This window comes from Arvicanthis niloticus, chromosome 9 (genome assembly GCF_011762505.2).
Source record: "Arvicanthis niloticus isolate mArvNil1 chromosome 9, mArvNil1.pat.X, whole genome shotgun sequence".
Classification (NCBI taxonomy): Eukaryota; Metazoa; Chordata; class Mammalia; order Rodentia; family Muridae; genus Arvicanthis; species Arvicanthis niloticus.
Genome location: NC_047666.1, coordinates 78,615,676 through 78,639,055, shown reverse-complemented (window position 1 = coordinate 78,639,055; position 23,380 = coordinate 78,615,676). Strand labels below are relative to the sequence as shown.

At 37.4% G+C, this 23,380-nt stretch overlaps 1 protein-coding gene across 1 annotated transcript in view; it reads left to right on the top strand.

Annotated features, from left to right (window-relative positions):
- The first annotated feature begins 499 nt into the window (after positions 1–499).
- LOC117715179 (solute carrier organic anion transporter family member 1A4-like) overlaps positions 500–23,380 on the top strand; it is a 116,993-nt gene continuing 94,112 nt past the window's right edge. Inside the window, 9 exon segments of the mRNA XM_034511852.2 lie at positions 500–559; positions 4,736–4,877; positions 6,236–6,368; positions 10,623–10,729; positions 14,753–14,899; positions 17,133–17,231; positions 17,938–18,159; positions 20,665–20,829; positions 22,212–22,407. Coding sequence (XP_034367743.2) covers positions 500–559; positions 4,736–4,877; positions 6,236–6,368; positions 10,623–10,729; positions 14,753–14,899; positions 17,133–17,231; positions 17,938–18,159; positions 20,665–20,829; positions 22,212–22,407 — 1,271 coding nt within the window.

The following is a 23,380-nucleotide window of genomic DNA, read 5'->3' as shown; positions in this document are numbered from 1 at the left end:
AACAGTGTATTTTTCTTAATTGATGATTGATTTTGGAGAGTCCAAGTAACTATGAGTGGGGCAATCCATGGCCAGAAAATTTTGAGTTGTGAAAGACAGCAAACTGAGCATGTCATGAGGATCAAAGAAGGAAGCAGGGTTCCTCCATGGCCTCTGCATTGGCTCTTGCATCCAAGTTGCTGCCTTGAGGTCCTGCCCTGATTCCCTCAGTGATAAACTGAGATATAGAACTATAAACAAACAAATAAACTGTCTTCTCTTTAATTTGCTTTTGGTCATGTTATTTAATAAGGAGATTAGAAACTCTGAATAAGAAATCCTAGCCCTAAGAGAGTTTTTGTTATTTTGTTTTGTAATGTTTTTTTTCTGGTTCTGTTCTGTTCTGTTTTGAGAATAATTTATTATAGTTCAATAAAAAATTAACAATTGTCTGATTTCTTGTAAAGAGAGTAGTAAGACATTTAAAGAGTTGTCATCTGGAAACAATCAGAAGAATAACATGGTAGAAACTGAGAAAAGGATTCTAACCCATGGGGTCAGATGTTTTTCCAAGATCAAGGTATGGATTGTTTCTATGTATATATTCATGGAAGTCTTTTTAAGCAAACATTGAGAGTGCTCATAATATTACTCTGTATGCATGAAGTTTTACAATATGAAAGCCACTTTATCCAATATGTTGTTAATTTCTTGTCTTAAAGAAGTTGGTTTTATAACTACATATACTGAACCCTGATTATTCATTCAGAAAATATTATAAAAATTATTTACAGCATTGAATCTCAACCTGTGGGTAACAACCTTTGGAGTTGTCAAATGATACTATGAAAGGAGTTACCTAAGATTATCAGAAAACACAGATATTTACATGACAATTTGTTGTATTAATTGTTTAAATTTGGCAGCCACTTAAGCTGACTATCTAAGCTCAGCCGCTATGTTCAGTGGCCGGAGGCCAGGTGCATGCTGCAGCTATAAATGACCAGCCAAAAACACCAGCCCTGCCACCTACAAGAGGCCAATATGGGAGATGACTCTGCCAATCTTCCACACTGTCTCTGAAGGCTGGACATTGACCAGACCATTTCATCAACCATGCGGGCTTGGTACAAATGAGACTCTAAATACTTAGATTATCCAAAGGCAAGATATAACAAGATGCCCACTCAATCAGAGGTGTAACCCAATACCCAGCCTAGATATACAAACTACCTTTGACTTCGGGAGACACGTGAACATCCGCCTTCATGTTCCCCTTTCTCGTCTCCTCTCCTAGCTCCTCCTCTTCCTTCTCCTCTTTCTCTCCTTACTCCTCCCACCTTAGCTCCTCCTACAACAATTCATAGCAGTAGCAAAATTAATTATTAAGTAGAAACAAAAATAATTTATGGTTAGGGTCAATACAGCACAAGGAACTGAATTAAAGGCTCATAAGAACTAGAAAGGTTGAGAACCACTGATTTTGATGGTCTTTTTAAAAAACTACTTATTTATTTATTTATTTATTTATATCCCCAAAGCTGCCTCCCCAGTCCCTTGCTCAGACTCCCTTCCTCCATTCCCACCTTCCTTCTTCACTGAGAGGGTTGGGACCCTCTTGGCTATTCCTCTACCCTGGGATATAAAGTCTCTCCTACTGAGATAAGACAAGACAGCCATGAGGACTTAGCCTATTTTCTGCTACATATGAGCTGGCAGCCTGTTCCAGGCCGTGTCTGTTCTTTGGTTGGTGGCTCAGACTCTGAGAGCTCCCAGGGTCATGGTTTGTTGACGTTTGTTCTTCCTATGGCGTTCCAAACCCCTTCAGGTCCTTTAATCAATCCTCCAACTCTTCCATAAGTTTCCCTTTCCTTCATCTAATCATTGGCTGTAGTTATCTGTATTTGTTTCATTCTGCTGTTGGGTAGAACCTGTCAGAGGACAGTTGTGCTAGGCTCCTGTCTGCAAGCATAACAGAGTATCATTAATAATATCAGGGATTTGTGCTTGCCCATGGGATGGGTTTCAAGTTGGAATGGTTATTGGTTGTCCTTTCCCTCAATCTCTGAGTGAGGTAATCTAGACCCAAAAAGACATGGATGGTATACACTCACTGATGAGTGGATATTAACCATAAAATATAGGATATACATGAAACAGCCCACAAACTCAAAGAAGTTAAACAACAAGAAAAGGCCCAAGCAAGGATACTTGAATCACAGTTATAAAGGGAAGCAAAATAGTTTATGGGGCAGACAGAGGGAGGAGAGGAGAATGGGATAGAGAGATACCCAAGGAGGGGGCACTCTCTCAGTGAAGAAGGGGTATGAACATGGAGGAAAGGAGTCTGAGGAAGGGACTGGGAGAGGGATCAGCTTTGGGGATGTAATTAAATAGTAATGTTTTAAAAAGACAATCAAAATCAGTGGTTCTCAACCTTCCTAGTGCTGGTGGGAAAGGCAGGGGTTGGGGAATGGGGAGGCAGAATCAGTTGTGGGGAAAGACAGGAGGGAGATCCAAAGGGCCAGGAGAAAAATAAAATTTTGCAGCTACAGGGCATGGGAAGTAGAAGGGAGAATCTCTAGGAGGTCTCAGAGACCTGGGATAAGGGAGGCTTTCAGAAGTCAATTCAGGTGACCTTAGCTGAAGTGTCTAACACTGGTTAAATGGAACCTGAAGTGGTTGCATCCTATAGCTCAGAATGAAGGGATAAGCACACAAACCTGCCACAAACCTTTCCACCTAAAATCTATCCTGTCTAAAAGAAACGTAGGGATGGAGTAGAGGGTCTTAATGGAGAGTGGGGTTTAATATGTTTTAGATGTTTAGGTGTATATTATATTCTGGTAGAATTTAGCCTGTGTTTATCCTAAGAAGGAAAGAAGGAAGGAAGAAAGGAAGGTCTGCCAGGACAGGACAGAAATCATGACCTTCATAGATTTCAGCCACACACAACTGGTGACTTCATTAAATACCAATGATTAGCTCTAATCTAGTGGCAATACAGATAGCCTATATTAAGCTACCTGTGTCAAGAAAAACAAACCAAAACCCATAAGCCTTGGATTTAAATTGCCAGAAGTAAGGGTTTTGATGGGAAAAATAGGAGGAGAATAAAGGAAGAAAATAATAATCTAAGCATGCCATGTATGTTTGAAATTACTGATCTGTATGAAATTATCAAACAGTATTTTGAATCAATACAATCTATTAAAGAAAAAAAGGAAAAAAAACTTTAAGGGGGTTTGGAATATGTCTTAGTCAATATACTTGGAAGGCATAGGTACCTGAGTTCAGTCCATAAGGTCTACATAAAAACTGGGCACAACAACACTTACGTATAACTTCAGAATGGCAAGATGGAGTCAGGCAGTATATGGGGCTCACCAATGAGACAGGCTTAACGCTTGGGTGAATTCCAGGCTGGTGAGAGCCACTGTTTTTTGTTTTGTTCTGTTTTGTTTTTAAGTATAATTCCTGAGGAAACATGCGTACAAATGCATATATAAAATCATCACAGAAAAACATGCATGCACATACACAAGAAACCATAAAAGAAAAAAAGGAGAAAAAAAAAAAGAATACTACCTTCAAAAGCAGGAAAAGACTGCTCTAAAGGAGATTGCTTCAGATTCCAGAGTGCTGTGGTAAAAAGTCAGTAGGATTAGATTTTTAAATACAGGTCTAATGTAGCAGGAGACCCGAATAAATATGGCCACTGTTTTCTTTTACTTTTGAGAAATAGCAATGGACTCTTTAATTACTTAGCTTTCTTCTCAAAATATAAATAGATTTTTTTTTAAGTTGGTAGAACTTGCTTTTAAAAATAGGATTTGAATTACAAAACTCATGTGAAAGTTATTGGCTCAGTCACATCCTCTGAAAGATTGACAGAGGGAAGAAAAAAAATCTCTGCAAATGGCATTTGGAGGTAGAAGACAAACATCTATATTTTTGAACTATACTGAAGTTTGTGTTTATATTTCCCAATTCTTTTTTCATATGTTTCTGCTCAGGTTTATTCAAACTAATTGGTGATTGTGTCAATAAATTCATAAGCAGGAAGTACAAATGTAACAGAATATAATATGAGTGTATATCTACCTTTTAGCCTGAAGTCAAAGAATGGCAAAAAATGTTCTGCCCTGGATATCTATGCCATGTACACCACTTGGATGGATGAGATAAAGTGTTATAGAACATATTGCATGAGGAAGAAACAGGTCCCTTTTCTGTGGCCACTAAAATCTGTTGAGAGCTTGTACCTTGTTGGGCCTAAGAATGCAGTAAAAGAGGACAAAGTGTTGAACTGGCCCAAGACATCCAGAGACGTTTCATTCCTAGAATGCATAGAGAACATAGCATGCTTGCTGTAGACCTAATGCCTTGGTGTAGTTCTGTGTTCTCTTCATTTCCTTCCTTAATGGGACAACACTTGCACTACAGATAACAGTATAGTGATGAAGACCCATTCATACTGGTGTTTTACATAGAACAACTCCATGTCTTTCTTACCAAGGCACACTGGTTAAAAAGCAAAGCCACACCTATCAACAACATAACTGCTAACCAACTATTGTACCTGAATGTCCAGAGTGAGCACAGCCTAGCAGCGAGAATCAATGTTAAAATTTCTTGCATGTTCAAGGACTGTTAATATTGAATACAATTGACAGCCTCAGGTGGAGTCAGAGAGTAGATGACAGTAACATAATCAGAAAACAAAGTTCTTAATTTTCATAAACATTTTTTCTAGGTGTTTCTGTTGGCATTAACAGGCGCATATGTATCCAAATCACTAACAGGAAGTTACATGAATTCCATGCTTCTACAAATAGAGAGACAATTTGGTCTCCCCACATCTCTAGTTGGGCTTATCAATGGGAGCTTTAATATAGGTGAGTTATTTTACACTTATTTACTTTTATATGTTGATATTTTCTTCTTGTTTTCTTCTTTAGACCATTTAATATGAATGCAATCCATGCTTTCTGAAATTGATTGATAGCTTAGTTTGATCTGAAGGAGACGCTTATTTAGGTATCCTCATGATGTCAGATAATGATTGCCATATATTCTGACAGCATCTCTCTTATTTTTCCTGAGAAGTGGCAGAAGATTGATATGTAATTGTCTCATTTTAAAATTCAAAGAGAAGCCAAGAAATTTCTGTGAACATTTTAGAAAGGTGCTGTGGGAGCCTGAGGGAGTTTATGTTCCAAAGAAGAGAACAAATGTTTCACTTTCCCTACTCTGTCTGTGAGGTTGATGGCTTGCTACTTCTAGTCAGTTGGAGGATATGGGAAATCTTTCCTGTGTTTGAGTTCTGCAAGACACAATTCTTAAGAATGGACAAACTCCAAAACATTATTTGTTGTCATAAACTGAGATATGAAAGTACAAAGTGTGAAAGAAGGAATGATTCCCTCTACAAACCAAGTGACATTGAACCCTTGCTGCCTCTTTGTCTTGAGTTTAATCATAATTTTTACTTTTTTCAAGATGAAATTATCTTTAATGTATTGCAATCAAAATAGCAAAGAAAGAGTTCACTAAGTTGCCCAGTCTGGTCCTGAGCTCAGTCTCGAGTCCAGACAGATTTTGATCTTGCAGTATTCCTCTCCTGACCTTCTGAAAGCTTCAGAGCATCTGTGCTACCAGATCCCACTTGTTCTTTCAACTCTCAAACATTTAAAAAATCCCCCCCTTTAAAAAACAACAAATATGAATCTTTCTATTAAACCACAAAGATAAATTTTGCTTTGACTTTTTACTCCCACAATGTAGATCTAAGTAGGATAATAAATCATATTGGAGCATTAGGACTCTGAACAGTATTATCTAGTCTAAGGAAAGAAGTGACAATAGAAGCAGGCATCCAGCTTGTCCATATTGAGCAATGAATGTGTTTTTAAATAGTATGTCTAAAAACATGAACCCGTTTCACTCTGTATAGAACAGACACGAGCGGATAGGGCAGACATAACATGAAGACCTACATCTGCTTTTGTGTCCTATCACAAGGGCAGGGTAATCCTGAAGAGAGATTTTAATATATTCCAGAGGGAAAGAGATCCTTCCTTTAGGATCACAAATAATTTACATTTTAAAACAATAGGAAAACATCCATAGCTCCTGTCCCTGTGTTCTTAAGGTGGTTGGTAAACAGTGAGCCCTAGAGTCCAGATGCTGGAGAGGCTGTTGACTAAGACTGCTAACACTTTACTGAAGAAAGCATTCTCACTCCCCCTCCCAGGAAACCTTATGTTGATTATACCCGTGAGTTATTTTGGAACAAAACTGCACAGACCTATCATGATTGGTGTCGGTTGTATGTTTATGGGCATCGGGTGTTTCATAATCTTGCTACCTCATTTTCTCATGGGCAGGTGAGTATTCTAGTCTTTGATGATATTTTAAGTTCAATTTTCACCTACAGGAAATAAGGTTCAGAGTTTCCTCTCTGGAAGGAATCCTGCTCCCTCATATTATTGAAGTCTAATATGGAAATTAGAGTCTTCAGTGTGACAGTATAATTTGTGAATCTTGTGGCCTTGGGTCCATTTATGTTCCCATCCAGTCCAACTGTTAAGAGGACACCTTGAGACACCTCTTTCATGAAGTTGAGATACATGAACAGATTCAGTGTCTTTTCCTGTGTGACTCACTCTTTTTGTCTCCTTTGTCTCTAGCTCCTTCATGTGTCTTTGACTTTCCTCTAATAGAATGTCCCATGATAGCCTTGGCTATTTATTCATATCCAAGAGAGAATAACAACAGAATGCTAACTGGAATTCTGTCTACTCATATAGATTTGGTTAATGGTAGTCTTTTGTCTTTTTTCAGAAGGATAACTCAATAGATGATTGAACATGGACTGGATGATTTTTGAGCTTTCTCTGAAATCTGAATAGCTTGTATACCTTAGAAGGAATTCTCGGCTCTTGTCATAGGGGTAGAAACTTGGCTACATGCCAGATGGGAATGAGAAGATCACATTTTGCATAGGATTTGAAAATTTAATGACTCTCCTTTTTAGCATATGCATCATCAGAGTACCTGTTTGGATCTATGTTGGATTATATTGTACATGAGACCTGTTTTGGGGTTGATGTGTGGGTCCCGCATCTGTCTCACCATAGGGCTAGGGCCTCTTCTGGGGACAGAGAATTTGATAGTGATCTCCCCACTCCAGTGTTGGACAGGCATCATGCTATGTGAAGACACAGGACCCCACTCCAGGGTGGGGGAGCACAGTCTGAGGTCCGCTGGAGCTGGAGCTCTTGGCTAGGCCAAAAGAAGGCCAGGGACCGGCTGGTTCTCAGGCCCTTGGGCCCCCAGGTGCTGCTGGTGGCTTCGGAAGGGCTGAGAACAAAGTGGGGACATAAGGGCTGGATTGGCTTGCTGTGGAAGAGGAGAGAGAGAGAGAAACTCTAGCTGTGTCCCTTCGGGATGAGAGTTCTTGGTCATGGCTGTTGGCTTGGTCAGGGCTGGCTAAGCTTGTTTGCCTGGGTTGGTGGTCTCCTTGGCTTGGAACGCAGAGGATTCTTCTTGGGAGATCAGACAATGGCTCTAAAGACAAAGGTCTGCTCCACTGTTTCCCAGGCAGATTCTGAAAGAAGAAAAACAGCAGATGGTCTTAAGATGTTTATTGTCATGGCACAGAGTAGATAAAAAAAAAAAAAACAAAAACAAAAAACAAAAACAAACAAACAAACAAACAAACAAACAAAAAAACCCTATACCCCCTTTTCCTCAGGACAGGCCTGATGCTAAATACCTTTTGCATGGAGGAGGATCTTTGAAGGAATGTTTAATTGGATAAGCCCTTCTGGCCTTTGGGTACCTCATTAATATGGAGATCAGTTTGAGGCTGAAAGAGGCTTGTAGTCAAGGTCTCTACCTGTGGATTCTGGGGTGGGAGGGGGGGTGGGAGGGTTGTCCTATGTGACTGAAAAGCACAGATCTATGGAGGTGTGCAGCTGGGTGTCAGGAGCCTGGAGTCTGGGAGTGTGGTGAGATGCATGCCCTCTCTTAGGGTCACCTGTGTCTCACCTGGGGCCCCTCAGTATCACCTGGGGTCTCTAGCAGTTTGTAGTCAGTGCTCAACCAGAAACCAGGTTGCTTTTCACAGTGCTACAGATCCATTTACACCTCTGAACATTTCCACATGAAGGGATGGAAGATAAGCCTAAGGATCTAGCTATTCCTTATGTGCACCTTAACTGTCATGTTAGACTTTGCCTTGTGTGCCCATCTGGGTGTTTCATTGGGAGTCTCTTCTTGCAGCCTTTCATGGAGGACTGGGATGTGTCAAATTGCTCTGTGAAGCATGCTGGTCATGTTTCCCTGACCTGATTCAGTGGCTATTTGAATATCCACATCCCAGTTGCAAAATTGTATTGTACTTGAGTTGACTACATTTGCTATCTCTCATCTACAGTTTTCTTGTTGTAGTTGTTGTTGTTTTATACTTTTTAGCTATTTTGTTTGTATACGTTTTGATAGCCTTGGCAATATATATGTGTGTGATTTCAGGTGAGGCCATGAGAGAGCTCAGAGGAGTCTATTATCTCTGCCCACTTTCTGGGACTTGAGGCAGAATCTAGGTGGTCAGACTTACACACAATCAACTTTACCCATGAAAGCATTTGGTATCCAGAGCCTGTTTATTGTTTGTTTTCATCTTTGTTTAAAACAGAGTTTTATGTAGTTCAGAGTCCTCAAAATTGCTCTGTAGTTAATCGTATTCATGAACTTTGGATCCTCTAGCCTTCATCCTCTGAGTGCTGAGAATACAGGTGTTTCTCACTGTACCTAATTGTATTAATTTCTCAGGACCAAATCCTATATTGGTGCTTGACAGACCCCAGTTACCAATGAGCTATATCTCCACATCTATATCACTTTATCTTTGAGAAAATGGTCTTCCCCCATTTCATTTGAAACCTTTTACTGCCATTTTAATACCAATTTGGGGGAGTAAATGGCCCTTGAATGAACACCCAAATTTTAAGGGGACATTGAAGCAAATGATGATTATTTGACTTCTTGAATATTTTTGAAGGAAACTAAAGGTTTTTTAATAGAACCTAAAAAAATCCTTTACTTTCTATTTTATTTAATATTGATATAAAACTTTACTGATATTTAATGTTAAAATAAAACATTAATTTTACTCATTGTTAAGAAATATTTGGCTATTGTTGTATTTTACCATTTTCTGCCAAAAGTGATAGTTTTTTGATACTGACCAGTCTTCATGGGATCATGGGAAAAGAAACTAAGACCCTTGGGTAAAATTCACTGACAACCTCTTTGGGAACATCCAGACAGTTGTTCTAATAAAATGTTATTCTGACTTCTGTGCTATATCATGTAGCATGAAGATTGTGTTGGCAAATATAACTAGCTACTTACATAGAATTTAAAAGTCCATGTTTATATATATATATATATATATATATATATATATATATATCAAGCTGCCTTTCATCTAACAAAACCTTAGAAATAAATCCAAAACACACTCCAATGGACAGAGACTCAGATGGGCACATTTTCCTCTATGTTCGCATTCTGTCATTTTCTTTCTAGGACAACTATCCTTGATGATTTGCTCAAGATTAATGACCATAATTTATTAGCACTATTGGTCTCATGTCACTTTCTTGTCACTTGATAGATTCTGTCGGCTCTTATTATGATGTGTGTATGTTTTTCTGTTGAAGTTATTGAAAACGTGAAAGAACGATTGTTTGAATTCATAAAAATGGATAGGGACGTAGGTCAGAGAACCCAGAGTAGGTGTCTTCTTTTGTGTTGTTTGTGTCTTTTTAAAGATTTTTGTCTCTTTCATTCTACTTTATTGTGTCTCTTTTTATTTTTAATTTTGTTCTTTATCTCACATCAATTATTTTTCAGAAATAGTCATTCAGTAATCACAGAGTTGACATTAGAGAATCTGAAATCGATGTCAGCTACATGTAGAATCTTGAAAGCTAACTATAAGTTTTGGGCACATTTTTGGTGATTATCAAGTTCTTTTGATGATATTGCCCACTTATTATATTCATTTGGGTTTTTTTGTTTTGTTTTGTTTTGTTTTGTTTTGTTTTGTTTTGTTTAGATAGATTAACATGAAGCTCAGGTTAGCTTCAACTTGCTGCAAAACTGAGGCTGGACTTGTGCTTCTGGTTCTGGTGTGTCCACCTTTGAAGTGCTTCAGAAACAGGAATGGGCCTCAACACCAATTTTATGCAGTTCTGGAATATAAATCCAGAACTGCATGTTTAATCTAGTCATACAGAGTTCTGTTTCTAATTATTTATTTACTTACTCACTTGCGAGTGTGTCTGCATGTGTGTCTTTACATGTGTATATCCGAGGACTATTTATGCAGTCATCCCTCTCCTGCCACTTAATTGTGGGTTCCAGGGTCATCAGGCTTGTGCAGCAAATGCTTTACCTGCTGCACACTCTTCCTGGTCCTCCCATAGAAGTCAGAGTTATTAGACTGACTGCTGTGAAAATGTCTTCACTGGCTCTCGACCCCCTGTTTTCAGGGAAGCAGGATTCAGTAATCTGCAGATGCTCTCCTTGCACTCAACTCCTCACAGTGAATGTTTCCTGTGTCCACACAGATACGAATATGAAACAACAATTTCGCCTACAAGCAACTTGTCATCAAACAGCTTCTTGTGTGTAGAAAACAGATCCCAGACCTTACAGCCAATGCAAGATCCAGCAGGTTGACTCATGTTTATCATTGGTTTCATATCAAAGACTCAGCCACAGAATGTCCTTTTAGGAAGGGTTTTAATAGGACACTGTGTGTAGCAGATATGTAAGACAAATTAAAACTGATTTCTCTGTTCAAAGAAGGAAAATGTATAACAACTTAGAATACTCTTTCTCCTAAGTTTGAATATACTTATTAAGAATCCATTGTTTTTTAGACAACACCATAAAGTTAATCTCCCAAGGAAAAATAATTTAGAAGGATACATTTAAATATATGATGTAACCTATGTGATTGATCTATTTGGTTTTCTTTTGCTGTAATAAAACACTAATTAAAAGCAACTCAAGGAAGACAAGGTTTACATGCCTTACTAATTACAGTCCACCATTAGAGAAGCCAAGGCAGGGACCTACATGTATAGAGACCACTGAGCAAATGCTGAGACCACTGAGGAATGCTGCATGCTGGTTTGCTCTTCTGATTTGCTCAGGTACCTCTATTGTACAGCTTAGGCCCATGTCCCAAAGGGTGATTCCACCCACAGTACTCTATGTCATCTCCCATTAATGACCCAAGGAAAAAAAATGCATCATACACATGCCCACAGGCCAATATGATAGAGGCAATTCCTCAACTGAGATTTCTTCTTGTGTGTATAAAGTTGTGTCAAGTTGACAAAAATGTTCTATCATAATGATTATACAAATAGGAAATATAGGCAGGAAGAAGCTTCCCTGAATCTATGATGTATACCATGAATAAGTGGGTGCCTATGTCACATCTCAGAATTTCTTCCTCAGCCATGAACTTGCTTTTGAGTCTCCTTTTTCCTTTTCAACAGAGACATTACTTTAAAATTCAACTAAAGAGTGGTGCTTCCCTTATTTCCTGTCATCCCAGGCCCTGTGATACTGGCTCTAGCCCATGCACGTGCTGTATTAGCTACATTTACCTCACTGTTATTAAAATCCAGGGGAATAACTCAAGGGAAGAAACTTTTGTTTTCCCTCACAGTTTCAGAGGGTTCAACCTGTGGTTAGATACTAGTATTTTCTTCTTGGTAGACAGGAAGAATAGAAGACATGATATAGGAAGTGGTAAGATATAATCTCTTTGACCATGCAACCCCCACAACAAGTAAACGTCCTCCTAATAGGCCCATCTCTTACATTTCAGTACTGTTCAATAATGTGAATCTCATGACTACATCAACAGATTAGTCCATTGATGCTGTGTAAAAGCCCGATGGTGTGTAAAAGTATATCTAGAAGTATTAATTACTTCTCTTTTACTCTGATAAACACCATGATGAAAGGAAATTACACAAGAAAGAGTTCATTCATGTTTATAGTTCTAGAGCAGTGCTTCTCAACATTCCCAATGATGCAGCCCTTTAATATAGTTCCTATGTTGTGTTGACCCCAAACATAAAAATATTGTCCAAGCTACTTCATACCTGTTAGTTTGCTACTGTTATGAATCATAGTGTGAATATATGATATTTCTGATGGTCTTAGTTGACCCACTAAGTTTCTAGAGGGATGATAAGCAATCATGGCAGTGAAACATGGTAGGAAGAACAGGAAACTAAGAGCTCACATCTCAACAATTAGCATAGTACAGAGATTAAAGAATCTAGAAGTAGAGTGAGGCATTAAGCTCTTGAGTCTGTCTCCAATGGTATTCTTCCTAAACCTCTCTAAACAGCACCACCAACTGGAGACTAAGAATTTAATACCAGAGCCTCTGGGAGGCATTTCCACTGAAACCTGCACAGTATTCACACAGAGGGCCTGCTTTGGTTCTAGCACTGACAGGGTTCTCACAGGCACTTGTAAGTCCAGTCCTAGGGAATTGGATACTCTCTTCTGGGCCTCTTGGGCATTTGCATATATGTGATGCATATATATATATATATATATATATATATATATATATATATATATTAATGAAGGTGCACACATTTAAACATCCATTTTACAAAGTGTTTTGAAAGATACATATGTTAAAAGACCCAGCACATTTCCTGAACATTTAGTCTGGAACTGACTTAACAGAATCACCTCAAGCCAGAACATCTCCATTTTATGCTGGATTCATGCCACAGAAATTACAATAGTGACAAGTCTTGGAATGTCACTGTTCTTAGGGAATCCGTGAAGAACAGAATAATTTGAGAGTCAAAGGGCAGCCATGTCTGGAGCTCCCAATTATGGAAACTTCATAAGCACAGCAAAGTGATTTAGCTATATGTGCCTTTGTAAGTTTGCCCCAGTTCCTGAATCAGGGTACAGAGTCTTATTAACAATGCTTATGACCTTATCTTGCCCTGTTCTCAAACTAGCTCATAACTAATTTTAACACATTTACTCTATTCTATGTCTGCAATGTAGATTTTAGATACCTCTCCTTACTTTCATATATATGACTTCCTCTGAGTTTAGGTGGGCAATCCTCATGTACATGATTTTTTCCCCAGCATTCTTATTTCCTCCTGCAACTCTCACCTACTGCTTCCTGTCTTTGCTATAGGCCATTACATTTTTTGTTTTATTCAATCATAAGGTGGCTTAGATAGGCAAAGAAGGTAAGAAAAACTTCTTCACACAGTGCAGTGGCTGGACAGTGGTGGCTCACACCTTTAATCCCAGTACTTGGGAGGCAGAGATAGGCAGATTTCTGAGTTCGAGGTCAGCCTGGTCTACAGAGTGAGTTTCAGTGCTACACAGAGAAATCCTGTCTCAAAAATACAAAAAAAAAAAAAAAAAGATTAAAATAAAATAAAATAAAATAAAACATTATCCCTAAAACCTGAGGCAGTAACCACCACACTAGCTCATTCACCTCCTGATTAGATGATTACCTCACACTAGTGCCCTCTCCACCTGAATTAACTTTTGGAAACCTTTCCCTTGTTCTCTGTGCATTGCAGTAGATGGTTTAAAATCCCCCAATATGAATAACCTCAGAAAAACACTTCATTTTTCCAGTGGCTAACACTTTCAGTTTTACATTTGAAGAGGGTTGAGTATCCTCCCTGTATCTCTAGATAGAAGTCATCATATCTATCAAAGATATGAATCTTAAAGCCTCAAGATGGAAACTGATTATACTGAACTAGGAGTGAATATGTGTTACAACTCGTGGCCCAACTGTGCTTAGAACATTAATGGGCAATGCTGACGAATCTATAGGAGAAGGTACATTTTCCTTCATGTCCATGAAAACATGATGCCCTAGGGAGTGGCAGTATTTAGTTTAGAATAAATTTAGGAAGTGCATATGAACATTCAAAGAGTTCTCCTTTTGACTTTCAATTATCTTTGGCCAGGTTTTTATTATTCTACTGATCACCTGCTATTCTCACTGTTGGAGAATTTTCTTAATAATGAATGATGAAATTTATAGAAACAATATACATTTACTATTCAGTCAAAATCTATAGTTTCTAAAAAGTAACTTAGGATATATAAAATTAAAACTTAGATCAAATTTCTGTCTGTTGTACAAAAAAAAAATCAAGATATGTCTGAGATATATACAGATGTATGCTTGTTTTTTCTTCCTCAAAATTTTAGAGGAGTTGAATAAGGTAGCACACCTACTAGCAAACTGGTCCTCTGATTGTTGGAATAATGAGTCCCTGTAGGTGAAGATGGTTTAAAATCCCCCAATGTGAAGAACCCCAGAAAAACACTTTATTCTTCTGTTTGTCTATTTCTGTGGTATAATTCTAACAATCAATGTGTCCTCAATAAAGGCTGAGTTGGGAACAGGTATCAATGTATAGAGTCATCTCTCTCTCCCAAATTGGGAATTGGCTCCATTTATACTCTGTTGCTAAGTATTTTTTCAAAGTACACAGTAGAGTTTATTCACTGATTCAGACCCAGCATAGTAATATAAGTCCTTGAATGTTTATGGTAGGCTTACGACCTGATAAATGTATACAAAACTTTTGAATTTACTATCATTAACACTTGACTATCAAATACTCATACAGCTTTTTGTTTGTTTGTTTTAATGCAGAGTGTGTAAAAGAAATTAAATCACTAATGTGGGTATATGTACTGGTAGGAAATATTATACGTGGAATTGGTGAAACTCCCATCATGCCCTTGGGTATTTCCTACATAGAAGATTTTGCCAAATCTGAAAACTCTCCTTTATACATTGGTAAGTTTGAAAAATCAGCCTTGGGATCATTTTTAGGAAAACAAGCTCTAGGGTCAAAGAAATTGATTATTGATTTAGATGCCTTCTGGTTTTCAGATGGTGAGCATATTGATGGAGATGTGCGTGTGATAGTGATCCTGAAGTGTAGCTTTTCGCAGTTGATGGCTTCAAGCAGGGGTGTGGGTGGAAAAGGACTCTTTTATTTAAGAAACTGCCAAGGAGAGTTTGGCCATGCTCCAGTGAGTAAATGGCCATCACAAATTGTACTTGCATCCCCCAATCCCCAGTTTGGGGAGGTCACACTAGGGAGATATATCTGAAAAGACTGAGAAGTAAATGAGATCAAGGTTTACTAATTGAAAGTCCCAAATCATCAACACAAAAAAACACCCACAAACAAACAAACAAACAAACAAACAAAAAGAACAATAATGGAGAAAGTGATCCATGGTGGAAGTCAGGTCAGTTGTGGTACCAGAAGATAATCTTAGAATAAGGAAGCATCTGAGCTGAATGAAAGGCAGACAGTGAAAGGCAGGAAAGAACTCAATAGAAGTTGGAATTCATATAGGAATCATTGCATAGAGGGCATCAAACAGCAGGAGATATTTGAGAGAACAAGGGATATACAAGGGTTTGGTATTGAGATATCAGGCTCACAAAGGAAGACTAAGCCATAAAACCATGGAAAAGACAGATTATAGAGTGAAGAGAAGGAAGTTGCCATTGTTCTTATCTGGATTTTCTGTGGATAGGAATGGCTCAGGAGAGATTATGATCTACAGATACATTGGGAGAAACTATACATGGTTTCAAAGAAGCCAGGTGTGGTTGGAAATGACAAAGGAAGTGAAAATAACTGTAAGATCAGAAAGGTGATCAGGATAGCATCAAAGAGAAGTTCTATTATTAGAACATATTTTTCCCCCTGTGGAAAAAAGTTTTCAGACTTTACAAACAGTATTAGTTTCATTTCTGTTGCTGTGAGAAAATGTAACTTTGGAGATAAAGGGTTTCACTTGGATTAAAAGGGTTAAATATGGCTTAGAATTCTATCACAACAGAAAAGTCACAGTAGCAGGATCTTGAAACTGCTAGTCACACCCAAAAGATCAGATAGAATGAATATTTGAATATTTTCATTTTCTGTGTTTGCTTACTTGGTTCTGCTCAGCTGTTTTTCCACTGTTACACAGTTCAGACCTCCCTAGGGAATATTGCTGCTCATTCTGTGGGCTGGGTCTTCTCATATAAAATATATAATAGTGATATATTTTGTAAAATGTAGTATGATGTAGTGGGAGGGTTGACTTAGCAAGCCCATGTCGAGGCATCTTCCTTTTTTCATTGAAAAAAGTAAAAACTATGATTAAACTCAAGACAAAGAGGCAGCAAGGGTTCAGTGTAACTTCCTATGAGGTACCAGCCATACTGTGACAGGTCTACTATAAAATGAAGTTTATTTTGGAGCATGGGAAGGGAAATGAGAAGGGAGTTGAGACAAAGAAAGAGAGGAGACAGAGTAAAAGAGAGGGAAGAAGGGAGGGATGGAGGGAGGGAGAGAGGGAAGGAGGAAGGAAAGGAGGGAGGGAGGGTAGAGACAGAGAAGTAAAGAGAAGGGAAGGGAAGGGAAGGGAAGGGAAGGGAAGGGAAGGGAAGGGAAGGGAAGGGAAGGGAAGGGAAGGGAAAAGGCCAGCCAGGAAAAGAGAGAAAGAGAGAGAGAGAGAGAGAGAGAGAGAGAGAGAGAGAGAGAGAAGAAGAAGAAGAAGAAGAAGAAGAAGAAGAAGAAGAAGAAGAAGAAGAAGAAGAACAAGAAGAAGAACAAGAAGAAGAAGAAGAAGAAGAAGAAGAAGAAGAACAAGAAGAACAAGAAGAACAAGAAGAACAAGAAGAACAAGAAGAACAAGAAGAACAAGAAGAACAAGAACAAGAACAAGAAGAACAAGAAGAACAAGAACAAGAAGAACAAGAACAAGAAGAACAAGAACAAGAAGAAGAACAAGAACAAGAAGAACAAGAACAAGAAGAACAAGAAGAAGGGGAAGGGGAAGGGGAGGGGGAAGGGGAAGGAGAAGGGGAAGAAGAAGGGGAAGAAGAAAAAGAAGAAGAAGGAGGAGGAGGAGGAGGAGGAGGAGGAGGAGGAGGAGGAGGAGGAGGAGGGGAAGAAGAAGGCTTTTCTTCCAAGCAAAATTTTTGAGTGATTATATAACTTCCTTTTTTTGTTTACTTCTAGGGATTTTAGAAATTGGAATGACCATTGGCCCTTTGATTGGATTTACCTTGGGATCTTTCTGTGCAAACATTTATGTAGACACTGAGTCTGTGAATACAGGTAACACATACATTTTATTTATATAGTACAGACCCAAGGTGTAGGAGAATGCTCAGGAATGCTATTCTGCTGCTTCCTTTCTTCCTTAGTTAGTTATATTAAAACATTAGAGATAGTAGAACAAAGGTGAATAAAGAAAAGGATAAAATGTCAACTTCTGTTTCAAAATCCACCATTCCCCAACCACATTTCAGATACAAGTTGGTTTTAAAGACACACCCAAATGGATTTTTCTCAATGAGGCATTCAGAGTGGATAATGAACTGCATCTTTCTGTTACATGGTAGGCATAAATTTGCAAAGGTTTCACATGACAGACAGAAATACTTATTTACTGCTGGAAAATATATCACCTCATACTGCATCATAAAATTAGTTAATTTTTTAAATAAACACACAGAACATAAAAAATAATTAGATACCATGTATTTTAAGGGAGGGGGAGGAGGAGGAGCAGAGAGGAGGGGGAGGGGGAAGGAGAGGGAAGGAGGAGGGAGGAGAGAGAGGGGGAGGAGGAGGAGGGAGAGGAGGAGGAGGAACAAGAGTACCACAAGGTCAAGTACTCAGACAAGAAGAATGAATTGTGAATAAATTACAAATGAAATACAAAGTTTATGCTTAGATGGAATTACATTGATTAATGATCTTATATAATTTACACAGAAAAGAATGATGAAAACTAATACAACATCTTATTTTTTTACAGATGACCTTACCATAACTCCCAATGATACACGTTGGGTTGGTGCTTGGTGGATTGGCTTTTTGGTCTGTACAGGAGTGAATATCCTGATCAGCATCCCCTTTTTCTTCTTTCCAAAAACACTGCCAAAGGAAGAATTACAAAACAATGGGTCTAGAACTGAAAATGCCAGAAAGGAGAAGCACAGAGAAAAAGCTAAAGAGGAAAACCAAGGAATCACTAAAGGCAAACAATAAAAATTTAAATTCTATTTAGTTTAGATGGGTCTGTGGTTCTTGGGCACCTGTCACTTGTGTTGTGATAAGACAGTTTGTCATTAATCATCACTAATCAGTTGTGTTAAATGTCTTCCACAGTCACCACTGGAAAAAACTGACATAATAGGAATCCTGACTTACCTTAAATTAAAATTTATGAAAAATTCAATGCAATCTGAATACTCAATGAGCAAATATATTTTCTCATCTGTTTTTAAAGTTCTGTTTTCCAGAAAATATTAGTTCAAGTTAAACACACACACACACACACACACACACACACACACACATACACATAACCAGAAATTCAAGCTAAACATAAAGGGGTCACCATTGTATACTATCATATCGTCTACAAAGAGTGATGCTTTGACTTCTTTCTTTCCAATTTGAATCCCCATTATCTTTATTTGTTTTGTATTTGCTTTGGCTAAAACTTCAAGTACTATATTGAATATATATGGAGAGAATGGACAGTCTTGCCTTCTCCCTGATTTTAGTAGAATTACTTTGAGTTTCTTTCCATTAATTTTATATTAGCTAATGACTTGACATATATCGTCTTCAGTGTGTTTAAGCATGTCCCTTGTATCTCTGATCTCTCTAAGACTTTTAAGATGAAAGTGTATTGGATATTGTGAAGGCCTTTTCAGCATCTAATGAGATAATCATGTGGATTTTTTTCTTTCAGTTTGTTTATATGGTGGAGCAAGTGGATGGATATTGAACCACTCTTGCATCCCTGGAATGAAGCCTACTTGATCATAGTGGAAGATACTTTTATTGTGTTCCTCAATTTAGTTTGGTTGTATTTTCTACCAGACTTTCAAAGTGTAGCTAATACCAATACTCCTCTAACTACTTTACAAAATAGAAACAGAAGAGTCATTGCCAAACTCATTCTTTGAGACAACAATCACTGTAATACCTAAATTACTCAAAAACTTAACAAACAAAGAGAATTTCATAAATGTTCATAAGAAAAATTGGACTGAAATTCTCTCTTTTTTTTTTTTTTGCTTGAATTTTGTAAGATAGTTTGAAGAGTATTGGTGTTAACTACTCTGAAAGTCTGGTAGAATTCTGTGCTTCGATTATCTGGTGTTTTTTTTGTTTGTGTGTCTTGTGTTTCAGGAGACTTTTGTTCACTGCTTCTATTGCTTTAGGGTTTAAAGGAATGCTTAGCTTAGATGGTTTAAATTTTATGAGTGGAAACTAATAAGAAAATCATCTATTATATTTACATTTTCCAAATTTATGGAGTACATTCTTTTGAAGTAAAACCTAATGATTCTTCAGATTTTCTCAGTGTCTGTTATTATGTCCCCCTTTTCATTTCTGGTGTTGTTAATTTGGATAATGTCTCTATATTTCTTTCAGTTACTTTGGCCAACTCTTTGTCTAGCTTGCTGATTTTCTTGAAGAATCAGCTCCTGGTTTTATTGATTCTTTAAATTTATTCTCTTTGTTTGTAATTTATTGATTTCAGCCATAAATTTGATTATTTCTTATAATCAGCTCCTTTTAGGTGTATTTGCTTCTTTTTGTTCTAGAGCTTTCATGTGTGCTGTTAAGTTTCTAGTATGAGATCTCTCCAATTTCTTTATGAAGGCATTTAGTCACATGAAATTTTCTTATAGCACTGCTTTCATTGTGCCCCATAGCTTAGTTATGTTGTGCCTTAATTTTCATTGGATTCTAGAAAGTCTTTGATTGGTATTCTTCTTTGTTTGTTGACCCAGTAGTCCATCAGTAGAGAGTTGTTCTGATTCCATGAGTTTGGAGGCTTTCTAATGTTTCTGTCCTTGTTGAAGTCCAGCTTTAATTCATGGTGATTTGATAATATGCAAGGAGTTATTTCAGTCTTCTTCTATTTCTTGAGGCTTGCTTTGTGACTAAGTACATGATCAATGATACAGAACATTCTGTGTGGTTCTGAGGATTTTTCAAATGCATTTGCTGCTATGAAGTGCTTATAAGATGATGAGGTTGTTTGGGCTGCAGCATGATTCCTAGGCTATTAGCTTATCCACTCGTTCATAAAGGTGTGTTATTATCAGCATCTGAATTGAAACTTCATCAAAGTGAATCCCTCATAGATTCTAAAGGATAGACTCATCAGTCTCTAGAGAATACAGGAATAAAAGAAAAAGACAGAAAAATAAATGGAAGAATGTGGGCACAGACATAATACCTCTTATACTGTTTTTTTTTTTTTGTTTGTTTGTTTGTTTTGGTTTTTGGTTTTTGGTTTTTTTGATGGCAAACTGTGGTCTGTTTCTTAAATAGGTAGTATGTATCACTAACTTTCATAAGTGACTTAAAACAATAATATAGAACTTTAGCCCCTTAGGGGTTACAATTTTTCAAATGCATGTTTCTCACACCAAAGAATCTGTGAGATTTTAGAGGAATTCTAAATACAAAATGCAGAGCCAAGTTGACTTTGTGATCTCTACCTGCTTTATTTCAGATTTCTTCCCATTAATGAAGAGCCTCTCCTGCAATCCAATTTAGATGCTTTATCTCCTTATAAGTGTGCTTCAGTTCAATGCATTTTTCAGTATATTATCTTATGTACCTAAGTATCTGGAACAGCAATATGGAAAATCATTTTCAGATACAATTTTCCTCATGTGTATGTAGTTTCATTATTTCTTTAGTAGCACACTTGCCCCAAGAACATTGGATTAGATTGGCTTTTACAGCTGTAAAGAGACAGACACCATGACCCAAGCAACTCTTATAAAGGCAAATATTTAATAATCAGGCTTACAGTTTCAGAGGCTCAATCCATTATCATCATGGCAGGAAGTATGGAAGAATGCAAGCTAATATAGTGCCAAAGATGGAGCTGAGAGTTCTGCATCTTGATCTGGCTGTGACCAAGATAATCTAACTCTTCTTCACTGGGCAGCACTTCAAAGCCTACCTCCTTCTGTAATACATTTCTCCTAGCAAGACCACTCCTACTTTAATAGGGCCATACCTCCTAATAGTGCCACTTCATATGGACCAAGCATTTTCTAACCACCACAGACATGATACAAGAATCCTCAAGAGCAAGATAATTAGTAAGATAAAGAGGAATACAGTCTTTACTCACTGGAATTCAGTATCTTACTTTCAGCATTTTATATCTTGGCTTCAATTCTTGCTCTCCACATTACTCCTGATTCAGTTGTTCAGAGCCCAGTTGGTGTAGGCACACTCTGCTTTTCTTGTTAGTACACTAAACCTAGGGATCCTACTTTATTCATAAAAACTACCATCATCCACTTTATTTGTAATTATCTGAATTCTACAAATCCCAGTCAGATGTATAAAAATAATACAGTTGTGTGAAGTTGTAAAGAATGGTTAAATTCTTCCAAGCCTGATTCCAATGTTGTGTGAATCCACCCAATGAAAAATTTGCTCTTACCTCTTCATTTTTTTCTCCTCCTCCTCCTCCTCCTCCTCCTCCTCCTCCTCCTCCTCCTCTTCCTCTTCCTTCTCTTCCTCCTCCTCCTCCTCCTTCTCCTCCTGATTCTTCTTCTTTAATTTTTTTTAATGGGGAAAGAGAGTGAGGGAGCAAGAATGTTGGACAACATCAACAATTCACAAAATGTTCTATAGTTAATAAGCATGGACTCAGAAGCAACCTTCAAAATTACCCAGAGCTGAGTCAAATTCCCAATATACAAAGTCAAAGGATTTAATATCATAAATTTATGTATGTGTGTGAGTGAATATGTGAGTGTATATGTGTGTTTGAGTGTGTGTGTATATGTATGTGTGTGGTGTTTATGTTTATAAATGTTTATTAACCTGAGGCAAATGACTAAACAGTAGTAGTTTTTCAAAGTGAATTGATAGGCACATGAAAATCTCATTTTATGTAGCATATGAGTGAATAGGGGTTAGAATCACTGTATATTAGTGCTAAATAGGTTCTTAAGTAATATGTATTAGATAAATTCATAATATGTTTTTATATGCTCTCTTTTATCATCAATGGTATTTTACTTGCAATTTTAGGTCTTTATATGTTACCTCCAATATGCCTTGGATATTTAATTGGTGGTTTGATTATGAAGAAGTTCAAGATCACTGTCAAAAAAGCTGCATGCATAGCATTCTGGCTAGCCCTGTCTGAGTACCTTCTAACTTTCTTTAACTATATGACAACCTGTGACAATTTCCCAGTTGCTGGCTTAACTACTTCTTATGAAGGGTATGTAGTTTCCTAATGAACATCATAATGTTTTCACAATTGCTAATAACTTTTCTTCAGGAATTAGATATAACCAGATCATTTTGCTATGATTTAATAGCAGTGATACATAGTTATCTTGCAGTTTGCTTCCAACCAAGTCTATAGCATCCCACAGAAGTTGTAAGGTTATTATAGATGTCTGAAGATTGCCAATGAGTAAGTCTCTGATTCAATAAGCATATGGTGGTTGCCATGGTGATATCTTAGTCTGCTTTAAAGTGTAATGAAGAAAAATAACCTAATATTTTGTAACCTAGAGTGTTAAAAGTTCACTATACAAGTCAGAAATCCTTCATGGCTTTTTACAATGGTCTCAAATTTAGCATAATTGAATCTAATACATGGTAAGCCTATTAATGTATGTACTTTTATGAGTACTTTTATGAGCACAAGAATAGTTATATCTCCTGTATTCTGTGGTTCTAGATTTTGTGTTTTAGGGCTGTCTGGTCATATTCTGTATTAGCATGGAAAATTAAAGTCTTATTTTAGGACACATTTATATAATCATCCAATCAGTTAAAATGAAATAGAATAGAGACTTGTAGGTTCCTTTCAAAAGGCTAGGGAGATAATAAAGTACAAAGCAGCCTTCTGAGCATGCATGAAAATCTGAGTTTAGATCCTCAGACCCCAAGTAATGCTTGAGACAGTAGGAATTTGTAATCCCACTGCTCCTACAGTGAGCTGAATGGCACAGGCATGAAAACTTGAAACTTCATGTGCCTACTATTATGATATTTGTGGCAGTGAACAACAGGGAACTCTGTCTCCAAGAAGATGGAAGATTATCTTCTGATATCTAGATTCACAGTGCTGCTCAATGAACACACACACACATACATGACAGAAAGATAAAGAGATACACAGAGAGAGAAAAAATTAAAACTAAATTGAATTAAAAGTAAAGAGTAAAATTCTTTTCAAAGTT